Source organism: Cebus imitator, unplaced genomic scaffold (genome assembly GCF_001604975.1).
Source record: "Cebus imitator isolate Cc_AM_T3 unplaced genomic scaffold, Cebus_imitator-1.0 Scaffold136, whole genome shotgun sequence".
Classification (NCBI taxonomy): Eukaryota; Metazoa; Chordata; class Mammalia; order Primates; family Cebidae; genus Cebus; species Cebus imitator.
The window spans coordinates 2,333,898-2,347,134 of NW_016107451.1; the positions used below are offsets into that span (position 1 = coordinate 2,333,898).

General features: G+C 43.3%; 1 protein-coding gene across 1 annotated transcript in view; it reads right to left on the reverse strand.

Annotated features, from left to right (window-relative positions):
• Positions 1–13,237, reverse strand: part of SZT2 (SZT2 subunit of KICSTOR complex) — a 55,815-nt gene that overhangs the window by 38,203 nt on the left and 4,375 nt on the right. Inside the window, exons 2-5 of the mRNA XM_037743136.1 lie at positions 5,636–5,761; positions 5,155–5,328; positions 4,372–4,542; positions 3,916–3,948 (exon numbers count right to left, since the gene is read on the reverse strand). Coding sequence (XP_037599064.1) covers positions 3,916–3,948; positions 4,372–4,542; positions 5,155–5,328; positions 5,636–5,761 — 504 coding nt within the window. The remainder of the gene's footprint in view (positions 1–3,915; positions 3,949–4,371; positions 4,543–5,154; positions 5,329–5,635; positions 5,762–13,237) is intronic.

Sequence of the window (13,237 nt, forward strand, 5' to 3'; positions counted from 1 at the left end):
TCTTGACCTCGTGATCTGCCCGCCTTGGCCTTCCAAAGTCCTGGGATTATAGGCGTGAGCCACTTCGCCGGGCTGAGATTTAAGTCTTTAATCCATTTTGATTTTTGTGAGATAGGGGTCTAGTTTCATTCTTCTGCATATGAATGTCCAGTTTTCCTAGCACCATTTATTGAAAAGACTGTTCTTTCCCCAATGTATAGGTTCTTGGCATCTTTGTCAAAAATGAGTTCACTGTAGATATACAGTTTCTGGGTTCTCTATTCTATTCCATTGGTCTGTGTGTCTGTTTTTATGCCACTATTCTGCTGTTTTTGGTTACTATAGCTCTGTAGTATAATTTGAAGTCAGGTAACGTGATTCCTCTAGTTTTATTGGTTTTGCTCAGAATAGCTTTGGCTATTCCAGGTCTTTTGTGGTTCCATATAAATTTTAGGTTTGTTTTCTCTATTTCTAGGAAGAATGTCATTGGTATTTTGATAGGGATTGTATGGAATCTGTAGACTGCTTTAGGTAGTGTGGGCATTTTAACAATATTGGTTCTTCCAATACATGAACATGGAATATCTTTCCATTTTTTAGAGTCCACTTCAATTTCTCTCACTGATGTTTTATAGTTTTCATTGTAGAGATGTTTCATTTCTTTGGTTAAATTAATTCCTAGGTATTTTAATTTATTTTTCAGTTTTGTAAATGGGATTGCTTTCTTGATTCATTCTTCAGACCTGTTTGCTGCTGGCATATAGAAATGCTACTGTTTTTGTATGTTGATTATGTATCCTGCAACTTTACTGAATTTATTAGTTCTAAGTTTTTTGGTAGAGTCATTAGGTTTTTCCAAATAAAAGATCATATCATCTGCAAACAAGGATAATTTGACTTCTTCTTTTCCAATTTGGATGTCCTTTATTTCTTTCTCTTATCTGACTGTTCTAGGTAGAACTTCCTTTTTCTATTTTTTAAGCTCAAAATCCTCTGCTTATCCCCCTAATGAATGCTTCTTTCTTCCCTTTACCCTCAGCAGATAACTCCCACCCTGTGCCCTCTTAAAGAGAAAGGAAACCAGTCAATAGGAACTCCCTGCTTACTCCAACTTGGAGTGTACACAACTCTCCAACTCTCTGAAAGCACCCCCAAGGTCTGTTGAATGTTCACATTATGTCTTTGTTCTTCTTTCGAGGTGCTGGAGAAAGGATTCTTCTTCCTCCTCTTTTTCCCTGTAGCTAATCTATCCATCTAATCTTGAGCCTTTCATCTCTCTAGTATCATCATTCTTTCTTCATGGGCTCCTTTTCTTCTACTTCAAACATAAATAAGTGTCCCCCATGCTAAAATTGTATATAAGCCCAGCAGTCCCTGTGGTGGCCCTCAGGATCTCACCCCTCTTTTCCCATTACACTCCTACAACCTGTGCCACATGCCCACTTCTCCCCAACCCTGACCCCATGGAACAACTACTTTTTTATTTCCTGTTCTCAACTGGGTAAGTGGGTGGGGAGAGTCAGAAGAGGGAAAGCCAGACACTGTGTCACTCTACAGGCCCACAGGAAGGAAAACACAATCAGAAAAGTAGCAGAACCTGAGCCATAAAAAGGTGAGAATGATCTCATATTCATACCGTTTAGAATACTGAAAATTGGGACAATTCAAGTGGCCAACAACAAGGGGCTGGTTAAACAAACATATGATGATAAAATACGATGAAATAGTAAGTTAACAGGCCATTAAAAATCATGTTTGCAAAGACTATTTAGGGACATAGAAGAATGCCCATACTATATGTTTAAAAAAAAAAAAAAAGGATAGGCTAGGCATAGCAGCTCACACTGTAATCCCAGCACTTTGGGAGGCTAAAGAGGGCAGATCACTTGAAGCCAGGAGTTTGAGACCAGCCTGGACAACATAACAAGACCCTGTCTCTACAAAAAAAATTAGAAAAAATTAATTGGGTGTAGTCACATGCACCTGTAGTCCTAGCTACTTGGGAGGCTGAGGTGGGATGATCACTTAAGCCCAGAAGTTCAAGGTTACGTTGAGCTAAGATCATGACTCTGCACTCCAGCCTGGGCAACAGAATGAGACCCCATCTCTTAAACAAAATAAAAAACAGGACACAAAATAATGCGTCTAGAATGAGTCTCCTGATTCTCCCGTTCTCTTGGGTAAAGAGATGGAGGTGAGGGGGGATAAAGAGACACTCACAAGATTAGAAGAAAATTCCATAAAATGTTGGAATTTAATACAATACCCAGAAACAACAACTAAAAATAAGATCCAGTGCTCTTATTTACCACACTGAACGCCATACAATAAAGCACAAAGTCTTTGCGTGACATTCATGGCCTTTCATAACCAGCTCCCAGTTATGTCTACAGTCTCCTCTTTACCATCCCTCTCTACAGTCAAATTTTACTCTGTTGACACTGAATAATATGTAGTTCCCTAAAACACCTGTGATTGAGGGTGCAGATTCATAGTACCATGTGTTTGTTTTTTCTGGTCCCTGTTTCTTCTGTCAGAAGAGTCCATTTCCCCTTCTTTGAATGGTTAACCTCAATTCTTTCTTCAAAACTAGGTTCAAATGTTGCTTTGGGCTGGGCACGGTGGCTCATGCCTCTAATCCCAGCACTTTGGGAGGCTGAAGGTGGATCACCTGAGGTCAGGAGTTTGAGACCTGCCTGGCCAACATGGTGAAACCCTGTCTCTACTAGAAAACAAATAAAAATTAGCCGGGCATGGTGGTGGATGCCTGTAATCCCAGCTACTTGAAAGGCTAAGGCAGGAGAATCGCTTGAACCCAGGAGGTGGAGGCTGCAGTGAGCTGAGGTTGTGCCACTGCACTCCAGCCTGGGCAACAGAGCTAGACCCTGTCTCAAAAAAACAAAAAACAAATGCTGCTGTGTCTGAAAGACCTCTCTGCTGTGGCCCCAGGCTTGGTTGGGTGCTCCCTCTTGGTACTCCCATAGCATCTGAGTCATCTTATCGGTGTTCTTATCACATTCAACTGCAATTACCTCCTTTAATATCTGTCTCCCCCAATAAACTCTCAACTTCTCCCATCAGGCCAGGGACAGGGTCTGATTCGTCTGTGTCTTCAGGACCTGCTCAGGCCTGGTATAGATTAGGCATCATTAAGTGTTTGTCAACCTGAACCAAGTTTTGAGTGATTACCTAACATCCATGCTCTCCCTGCCTTGGCTATCAGTGCCTATAAAACCTGGCCCCCAACTGGGGATGCATCCCACAACTGCTAGTCCTAAAAGCTATACTGGGAAAGCACTTTAAACTAGGGCAGAGGGCTGGCAATCACTGCCTTGGGATCCAGGTATACAACAATTCTGTTGCTGTATGTTTCAGACCCTTAGATGCTATTTCCAATACCTTGTCTCTCAAAGCCAGTTTGATAGCTAAGGTGACAATGCAGTCATCAGGGACAGTTTCAGGGAAAGCCTTTACCAATGAATTAAGGGTGGTTAAAAGCAGATGAGGGGAAACTGGGCCAATGCTTATCTAAGCCAAAAACAGATATTCCAGTAACAGACTTGGCCATTCTCCAAAAGGAGTGTCTTGTGATAGCCTACTTGAGTGCTGGATAAGCCCTGTAATTATCTGTGTGGTCAGCATTTATACCCAATAGTTCACATGGCCCTCAAAGAAAATGACCCACCCTGGGCGCGGTGGCTCACGCTTGTAATCCCAGCACTTTGGGAGGCCGGGGAGGGCAGATCACCTGAAGTCAGGAGTTTGAGACCAGCCTGGTCCACATGGTGAAACCCTGTCTCTACTAAATACACACACACACACACACACACACACACACACACACACAACCAGGCGTGGTGGTCGGGAGGCTGAGGCAGGAGAATTGCTTGAACCTGGGAGGCAGAGGTTGCAGTGAGCCGAGATCACACCATTGGACTCCAACCTGGGCGAAAAGAGTGAAACTCTGTCTTGAAAAAACAAAAAATGATCCTCCTCTATCCTTGAAAGCAATTATATCTCGGGGTTATTTGTCTTTCAAAATCACAAAACCATTCCAAAAGACCATCTTCTGGGGGGAATTGCAGGAGCCAGTATATCAGCAAACCATCTGATAGAACTAAAGGAGAAGTGGGGAACAGAGAAAACAGATATCCATTGGTCAGAACCAAAGAGATTTTTAGGAGTGGTGAGAAAGGCAGTTGTCCAATCAACACCAACTGACCCTAAGTCTATGAGAAGGCCTTTTAAGTCCAGAGGCACTGGTACAAAACAGATTCAAGCTAGCAGAGCTGGGGACTTTGGGGACACACAGTAGAGACAGGATAAGAACATGGTCAGAGGACTAATAGAAATTTGGTCTAAGGGTACCAACTTGGAGAAAAGATGCAATACCTGGTGGGACTGCAGTCCAATGATGGAGGAGTAGGCCTGAATAGTTATGTAGATCTCAGGCTGGAAGTCGATGCAAGACCCAGGCACTCGGAAGGGCCGAAGCAGCCCACCTAGGCAGCGGGACAGGGCATGGAAAACTTCATCAAACAAGATCTCTCCCGTGGAATCATCCTGAGGGCAATGCAGAGAAAGAGCGCTCAAGGGGATTCAAAGGCAACCCTAGGCAGAGGGCAGAAACATGCAGCTTCCATGGGTCAGAAGGATCCTTATCTTATGGCTGATCACACACCCAAATACAGTGCCACACATGGAACAGTTCCTGAGGTGCTTTCCGGAAACAAAAACAATAAAACCAGCGTCTTGCTTTGTTGCCTAGCTGGAGTGCAGTGGCCTGATCACGGCTCACTGCAGTCTCGACCTCCTGAGCTCAAGCAATCCTCCCACCTCAGCCTCCCAAGTAGCTGGGACAGGTGCATGCCACCATGCCTGGCTAATTTTTGTATTTTTTGTAGAGGCGGGTTTTGCCATGTGGCCCAGGCTAGTCTCGAACTCCTGAGCTCAAGCAATCAGCCCGCTTCGCCTTCCCAAAGTGCTGGGATTGCAGGCATGAGCCACCATGGCTGGCCCAGTTCTGTTTTTAAATACCCACCATTCCTTTATAAGCCTGTCTTCTCTCCAAAATGGTAGGCTGGGAGCATTTTTCACTTCCCCACCAGGCCTCTCCCTCTCCTCCTCATCCCCTACCCCATCCTTTCTTCCCAGGGTCTCCCTTCAATCCTTTACCACAATGCCAGTAGACGGGCTAAGGTCCAGCTCAATGACAAACCGATACTGCCAAGCCAGGAAGGTGACCCGGGTGGAAGGTACAAGAAGGAATGGCCTTGGGACCACTGGTTCATCTGGCTGCCATCCAGGGGGTAGGACACTGAGGACTTCCAATTCCTGTTCAGACTGAAGCTGAAAATTAGGATGGAAAGAAAATGAAACAATTAGGGAAGTCACCACTTTCTTCCCAGGACCTGCCTTCTATATCCCAAACGACATATCATTGGCTCTACTGCCCTCAATCCAACCATATACTCTTCCTCTCACTCTCCGGAAAAAATATTTTTTAAAATTTCCATCATCTTGTAGGCAGTCCCTTGCCCCACCCAGACTGAGAGCCCTCAGAGTTAGTCTCCCTCCCTGTCTGTTTCCAGCACTCTCCTAAAAAACAGATCCTCCTGGGCTAGCCCCTCACATCTTCCATGTGTCTAGGCCTCACCAGCATCTCCTGGGGTGTGGCCTGCACAGTCTGATGCAGATGATTGAGGAACCAAGCCAGGCGAACATTTCGGGAGATTCGATAATCCTTTTTCATTAACAGGAACACCTGCCCGGCTTCTTCCACCTGGGAACAAAAAGACATTAATACATCTTTAAAAAATGGCACTGAGTACTTGTAATACACAGATCACTGTGCAAATAACTCGCTGAAGGAACTCACCATCTGTGAGAGGCAAAGCAGCAGAGGTGAAAAGTTTACCCTAACCTCCACGCGAGGTCTTCCTGGGGTGTCAATTCTTTTTTTTTTTTTTAATGTGTATTTTGCATTTTAGGTTCTGGGGTACATGTAAAGAGCATGCAGGATTGTTGCATTGGCACATACATGGCAATGTGGTTTGCTGCCTCCATCCCCATCACCTATATCTGACATTTCTCCCCCTGTTATCCCTCCCTAACTCCCTAACCCCCACTGTCCCTCCCTGGGGTATCAATTCTTAACTCTCTGTTCCTGTTTGCCCTATACAGACCTCCATATAGATGAAGTGACCTTTCTATATTGTTTCCACAATGTTTATGTGAGTTATACCTATAAACTACAAGCTTCTGAGGGCAGGGATTGTGTCCGATTCTAGTTTTGTGTCTCTGTGCTTGGCAAATTTCTACAAACAGAACAAACACTAGAAATCCCTAAGACATTACATGAATGCCAGTTACTCCTAACAAGTCTTGACAACAGCAGACACTGAAGAAACTTTCACCGAAGGAATAGCAAACCTTCTGAATACCTCAAAATCAAACCTCTGTGGGTCATAGTCTCCACCCCCGCACTTTTCAGTCATCAGTACTCTAGCTCTTGCCTCCATTGCCTCATAGGTGGCCACTTCATCAATGCGCTAACAAGCATCCACTCCTTTGCCCATGTCCTTGTCCTTCCACTACACAAGTCCTGTCAAATCTTATCTTGGGATGAATTTGACATTTTCCCCTGTCTACACATATACTATGGCAGCTGCACTCTGACAGAAAGAAACTTGTCACCTTGCCAGCAGGGCCCACTCTAGCAGGCCTTTACCAGTCCTCTGAATTCTCCAGGCCAGCAGTCTTTCCTGTTCCCCACAGCAGGTTTTCCAATCTTTCGGCCCCCTCACTCCCAGCAGACAAACTTGCCCACAGTTCACAGAGGAAACAAAGGTCAACTGGTCTGAACTCCCCAATGTCTCTTCCTGATTAATCCTTATCTGTCACATTCCTTACTCCCTTATTCTTGTCTGTCCTACACAAATGGCAAATTTCTCCTTCTGTGTCCCTGATTAATGAGGGGAAGGACACCAGGTGGCAATAACTGAAGAGCAGGTAGTAGAGGAGAAATGAACAGAAGTTAATAAATGCCTGTTGAGAAACATGTTGAAAGAAAGCGAAGAATTTTTCTTTCCCAAAATTGGGAAATACGTATGGAGAGAAGACTGAAAAAGCCCTGGAAAAGCAATAATGAAGAGTTTCTGATGTCAGAGAAAAGTGTGGAGAACAGACACACAATGGTTGTGAAGACAAGAAGGAAAGGGTAAAAAGATACAGAAACAGGTATTGGAAAATAATAAGGATGACAGCAGAAGGGAAGAAGGAGAAGCTCACATTTATCAAGCAACTAAAATATATGCAAAAGTACTGGGTAAAAGAAAAAAAGAAAAGGGCCAGGCACAGTGTAATCCCAGCACTTTGGGAGACCAAGGTGGATAGATCAACTGAGGTCAGAAGTTCGAGACCAGCCTGGCCAACATGGTGACACCCCATCTCTACTAAAAATACAAAAACTATCTGGGCATGGTGGTAGACGCCTGTAATCCCAGTTACTTGGGAGGCTGAGGCAGGAGAATCGCCTGAACCTGGGAGGTGGAGATGACAGTGAGCTGAGATTGTGTCATTGCACTCCAGCCTGGGTTACAGAACGAGGCTGCATCTCAAATAAATAAATTAATTAATTAATGGCCGGGCGCGGTGGCTCAAGCCTGTAATCCCAGCACTTTGGGAGGCCGAGGCGGGTGGATCACAAGGTCAAGAGATCGAGACCATCCTGGTCAACATGGTGAAACCCCGTATCTACTAAAAATACAAAAAATCAGCTGGGCATGGTGGCACGTGCCTGTAATCCCAGCTACTCAGGAGGCTGGGGCAGGAGAATTGCCTAAACCCAGGAGGCGGAGGCTGTGGTGAGCCGAGATCACACCACTGCACTCCAGCCTGGGTAACGAGAGCGAAACTCTGCCTCAAAAAAAAAAAAAAAAAAATTAATAGGAAAAAAAAGTACTCTGTACAGGCCAAGTGCAGGAATTTCAGGTTCAGACAGTCTGGGTTTGAAAACCAATTCAGCCACTTATTAGCTGTGAGACACTGGAAAGTTTGTATCACCTCTTTAAGCTTCAGTGTCCTCCTCTGTAAAATAGAGATAATCCTAACACCAATCTAAAGTGCTGTTCTGTGGATCTAGGAAAATCGTGCCTATGAAGTGCTCAGCACAATGCCTGGTAAGAATAAAAGTTAACAGTAACGGCTGGGCATGATGGCTTAAGCCTATAATCCAACACTTTGGGAGGCTGAGGTGGGCAAACCACTTGCACCTAAGAGTTCAAGACCAGCCTGGGCAACACAATGAAATCTCAACTCTACTACAAAAAATACAAAAGTTAGCAGGGTGTGGTGGCACATGCCTGTAATCCCAGCTACTCGGGAGGCTAAGACAGGAGAATCGCTTGAACCTAGGAGGCAGAGGTTGCAGTGAGCTGAGATCAAGCCATTGCACTCCAGCCTGGGCAACAAGTGCAAAACTCCATCTCAAAAAAAAGAAAGAAAAAAAAAAAAGCCCACAGAATTAGCTGGGCATGGTGGTAAGCACCTTCAGTCCTAACTATTTAGAAGGTTGAGGTGAGAGGATTGCTTAAGTCCAGGAGGTTGAGGCTATAATGAGCTATGACCATATGATTGCACTCTGGCCTGGGAAAAAGAGCAAGATTCTGTCTCAGAAAAGAAAATAATAACAATAATAAAATGAAATCACACCTTGGGAGACACTACTCTCTATTACACTACTTTCCAACACTGTATTGAGAAAGACCCCGGCTAGGATTTTGGATTTATCCTGTGAGTGAGTTTAAGCTACTAAAGGGATTCAGCAAGGCAGTAACATTATATCTGCATTAAAAAAAATTCCCTCTGGCTACTGTGTGATTCAGAAAGACCCCCCTCTGCCCCCCAACAACTAGGGGAGATGACAGTGGCTTAGACTAGAGCTACTGAAAGTAGCCATTCTGTGAACTGTTTGAGACTGCGTCCTTGATGAGATAATGCAAGATAATGCCAGGATGCAAAACCACCACTGTCTTTCACCATCAAAGTCTTATTATGGAAAACAAAAAGTCAGCTGAACTAAACAGAGAACTTAGTTGCATTTCAAGGGATCTTTAGGATAGGACAGACAAGAATTGGTGATTAATTGTAAGTTAGGACACAGGAGGAAAGTAACAAAAAAGAAGGTGTCAAGGATGATTAAAGGAGCACTGGAAACCACTATGCACAAAATGATTTCCAAGTTAGCTATCAAAATTAGAGACAGTTACTCCTAACTACCCCACTCCCTCGAAAAGTCCCATCAAATCGTACACTCTTATTGCCACACTCCTAAAAACAGAAAAGGGGTCTGTTTATTGGCAAAGAAGGGAATCACAGCAATTACTTGCCCTTTCTTTCTCTGATCCTTGGGTTTAAGGTGGGATACTAAACCAGACAATCTCTCTTTCAGGTTTGACTTGGCTGGTATGGGTGGGATATTATGTGTTGACTATGCTGGGGTCCTGCCAAAGTTCTTATCTAAAAAAAGATGTACAAGAGACTTACTGGAGTTTTAAAAAAGAATTTTCTTTAAAGGATGGTTTGAGGGCTCAGAGCATTATGAGAACAGGAAGGCTATCCTAATTCAGCAGTCATTTATCTATCACTCTATCTCCAGAGCCTAGTGCAGTGCCTGGCACATAGGATGTTCAATAAAATTTTGCTAACTAAGTGAATTCACTGTTTTTTTCTTCCTGCCACTACCTCCTCCCCTCTTGCCATGTATTCTAAGCAAAACAAACTGGACATTTAAAACTAATAATTACTATAACTTTTCTCAAGATGAGATCATCTTAACACTAGTGTCAATACCACTTTCCCTTTGTTGTCTGGTATGAAATTTTTTTTTTTTTTTTTTTTTTTTTTAAAATACCAGACTGTTTCAGCTGAGCAAGGAAAAACCAAGGAAAAGAGTTTTGTCCCATACTGGACAAAACTTTAACCCAGGGGTTAAAGGGGAAGAGCACATGTCCAGTGGGTCATAACTGTAAGGACAGAGTTGGGTGCATGGTCATCTAATCTTCTAGGACTAAAATCATGGCAAATCTAGGTTTAATAAGTGAACCTTTCCATGACTGTCTGCACTAAGTTAGGGTCCTATGTTGGGCATTCACACACTCTATATTTTTTCTTCATGACACCTGACAGAGTTTATAATTAAGAATTTGTGGCCAGGCGCAGTAGCTCATGCCTGTAATCCCAGCACTTTGGGAGGCCGAGGTGGGTGGATCATCTGAGGTCAGGGGTTTGAGACCAGCCTGCCTAACCTGGCGAAGCCCCGTTTCTACTAAAAATACAAAAATTAGCCAGGTGTGGTGGCACATGCCTGTAGTCCCAGTTAGTCAGGAGGCTGAGGCAAGAGAATCACCTGAACCCAGGAGGCGGAGGTTGCAGTAAGCTGAGATCGTGCCATTGCACTCCAACTTGGTCAACAAGAGAGAAACTCCAGAAAAAAAAAAAAAAAAAAAAAAATTGCAGGGGCCGGGCAGTGGCTCATGCCTGTAATCCCAGCACTCTGGGAGGCTGGGATGGGAGGCCAGGAACTCAAGACCAGCCTGGCCAACGTGGTGAAACCCCATCTCTACTAAAAAATACAAAAATTAGCCAGGCATGGTGGCACGTACCTGTAGTCCCAGCTACTCAGGGGGCCGAGGCAGAATTGCTTAAACTAAGGAGGTGGAGGCTGCAGTGGGCCAAGATGGCATCACTGCACTCCAGCCTGGGCAACAGAGTGAAACTCCATCACTCTGTCTCAAAAAAATAAATAAATAAAATAAAATAAAATAATCTGTGTAATGTTTGTTTCCCTTACAAGTCTGGAAGATCCAATGAGGTAGAGGCCATGTCTATATATTGTTTCTTTTTCTTTTTCTTTTTTTTTTTTGAGATGAAGTCTCATTCTGTCACCCAGGCTGGAGTACAATGGTGCCATCTTGGCTCACTACAACCTCCACCTCCTGGGTTCAAGTGATTCTCCTGGCTCAGCCTCCCGAGTAGCTGGGATTATAAGCACATGCCACCACACCAGGTTAATTTTTGTATTTTCAGTAAAGATGGGGTTTTGCCGTGTTAGCCAGCATGGTCTTGAACTCCTGACCTCAGGTGATCCACCTGCCTCAGCCTCCCAAAGTGCTAGGATTACAGGCGTAAGCCACTATACCTGGCCTATACATTATTTCTTGCTGTAATCCTAGCACCTACCACAGTGCTAAAACATACTAAGTGTTCTAATAATAATTGTTGAATACATGCATGAACAAGGAAAACTAATCTCACAAGCTATATTTATTTCTTCTTTGTTTCTAGTTATTCTTAATTTCTTACCAATAATTTCTAATTTTTCACTCTTTTATCAACACGGTTTTTGTTGCTAGAGTTCCTGTCCTTTATTCACTTTATCTTTCAATCATTTATGGAAAAACTAAGCTATTCTATTTTGTTTTTTTTCCTTTGTTTCCACAAACACTGTTTTTACCAAGTTTTCACTAGTAGCTTCTTTTTTATTGTTCCTGGAATGCTGGGGAGTCTAAATGGGGGTTCTAACAGATTTGCTTTAGGTTCCATTAGCTTTGCTTCAGAAAGAACAGTGTTATGCAAAGAAAGTATTGTGATTTGATAGCTCAGACTCTGAGTGAGCTTCCTCCTCTACAAAATACCACCTAGCCCAATGGTGTGTGAAAGCACCTTGTAAAAAGTAATGGGGATAAATGCACAGATTAGTAATAACAAAGTGTTGCTGTTTACCTTGCTTCTTTGAGTCAGAAGAAGTCCTGCACAGCCATTCACTGCAGTTTTTTTTTTTTTTTTTTTTTTTTTGCTCATACCTGTTTAGTTGGCAGAGTTGGAAATGTCCTCACATAAAGTCAGGATCTGTCTTTTAGATATCTTGACCCACTCTTAAAAGTCTGTGGTCTTGAAAATATCTAACCCACTTTTTGTTTTACCTCCTAAGGTCACACAGGGAGAATGTGACCCTCTGCCAAATGAGAGTCTATTATTAAACACGGGGTGACAGCCCCGAGTCTTTGCTTCTCCAGAATAAACATCTTTGGGTTCTTTAACTATGTCTCAAATAGCATGGTTTCAAGTTTCCTCACTATTTTATATCTCAGATTATGTGGCCAGGAATGAATTCTGGTCGGTCTGCTTTACAACTTAAAATGTGGGGACCAGAATGGAACATAATACTCAGGTGAGGTCACAGATTCAGATTCTCCTAGGTTATACTTGCTCCATGACTTTCTCACCTGTGCTGCTGTCCAAACACATTTCCCATGCTATCCTCATAAGCTGGCTTTTTTGGACACATACAATTATTCAGTTAGTCCTGTCACATCGGATAAATTCAGCCTATTATTCTATGGTGAAGCTTAGAGTGTTGTTTCTTCTAGTAAATCTCTCTAGTTTGATTTCCATGCTAACTTGTTCAGGATGCCATCAAGTCCTCACTGAATTCCAAACAGAACAAAGGCAAGGTAAGCATGCATACATTCACTCAACAAATTTATAAAGAGCCTGGTACATCCTGGGCACTGGGCTAGGTCCTAAGGATACAATGAAAAGCAAAAACTTGCATTCCCTGCTTTCATAAAACTTACTCTATAATGAAGGACAAAAAGATCAATCAAATAATCATTCTAACTATTGTATTATTACAAACCAAGTAAGTGCTCCAAAGGATAAGAATGTGGTTCCACAAAAACAAGTAACAGCCAGGTGCAGTGGCTCATGCCTGCAATCCCAGCACTTTGGGAGACCAAAGAGGGCGGATCACCTGAGCCTTAGGAGTTTGAGACTAGCCTGGGCAACAGGGCAAAATCTTCTCTCTACAAAAAATTACTAAAATTATTTCTAATTTGGGTGTGGTGTCATGTGGCTGTAGTCCCAGATACTCAGAGGGCTAAGTTGGGAGAATCACCTGAGCTCAGGGAGGTTGAGGCTTCAGTGAGCCATGATTGTACCACAGCACTCCAGCCTGGGTGACAGAGCAAGACTCCATCTCAAAAAAAAAAAAAAAAAAGAAAAAGAAAAGCGTTGATGGGCTCCAGAATCTACATTTTAACAAGGTCTCCAAGTGATTCTTCTACATTAACATTTAAGAATCCCTGAATTAGGCGGGGTGTGATGGCTCATGCCTGTAATCCCAGCACTTTGGGAAGCCAAGGCAGGTGGATCACCTGAACTTAAGAGTTTGCGACCAGCTTGGGCAATATGGTGA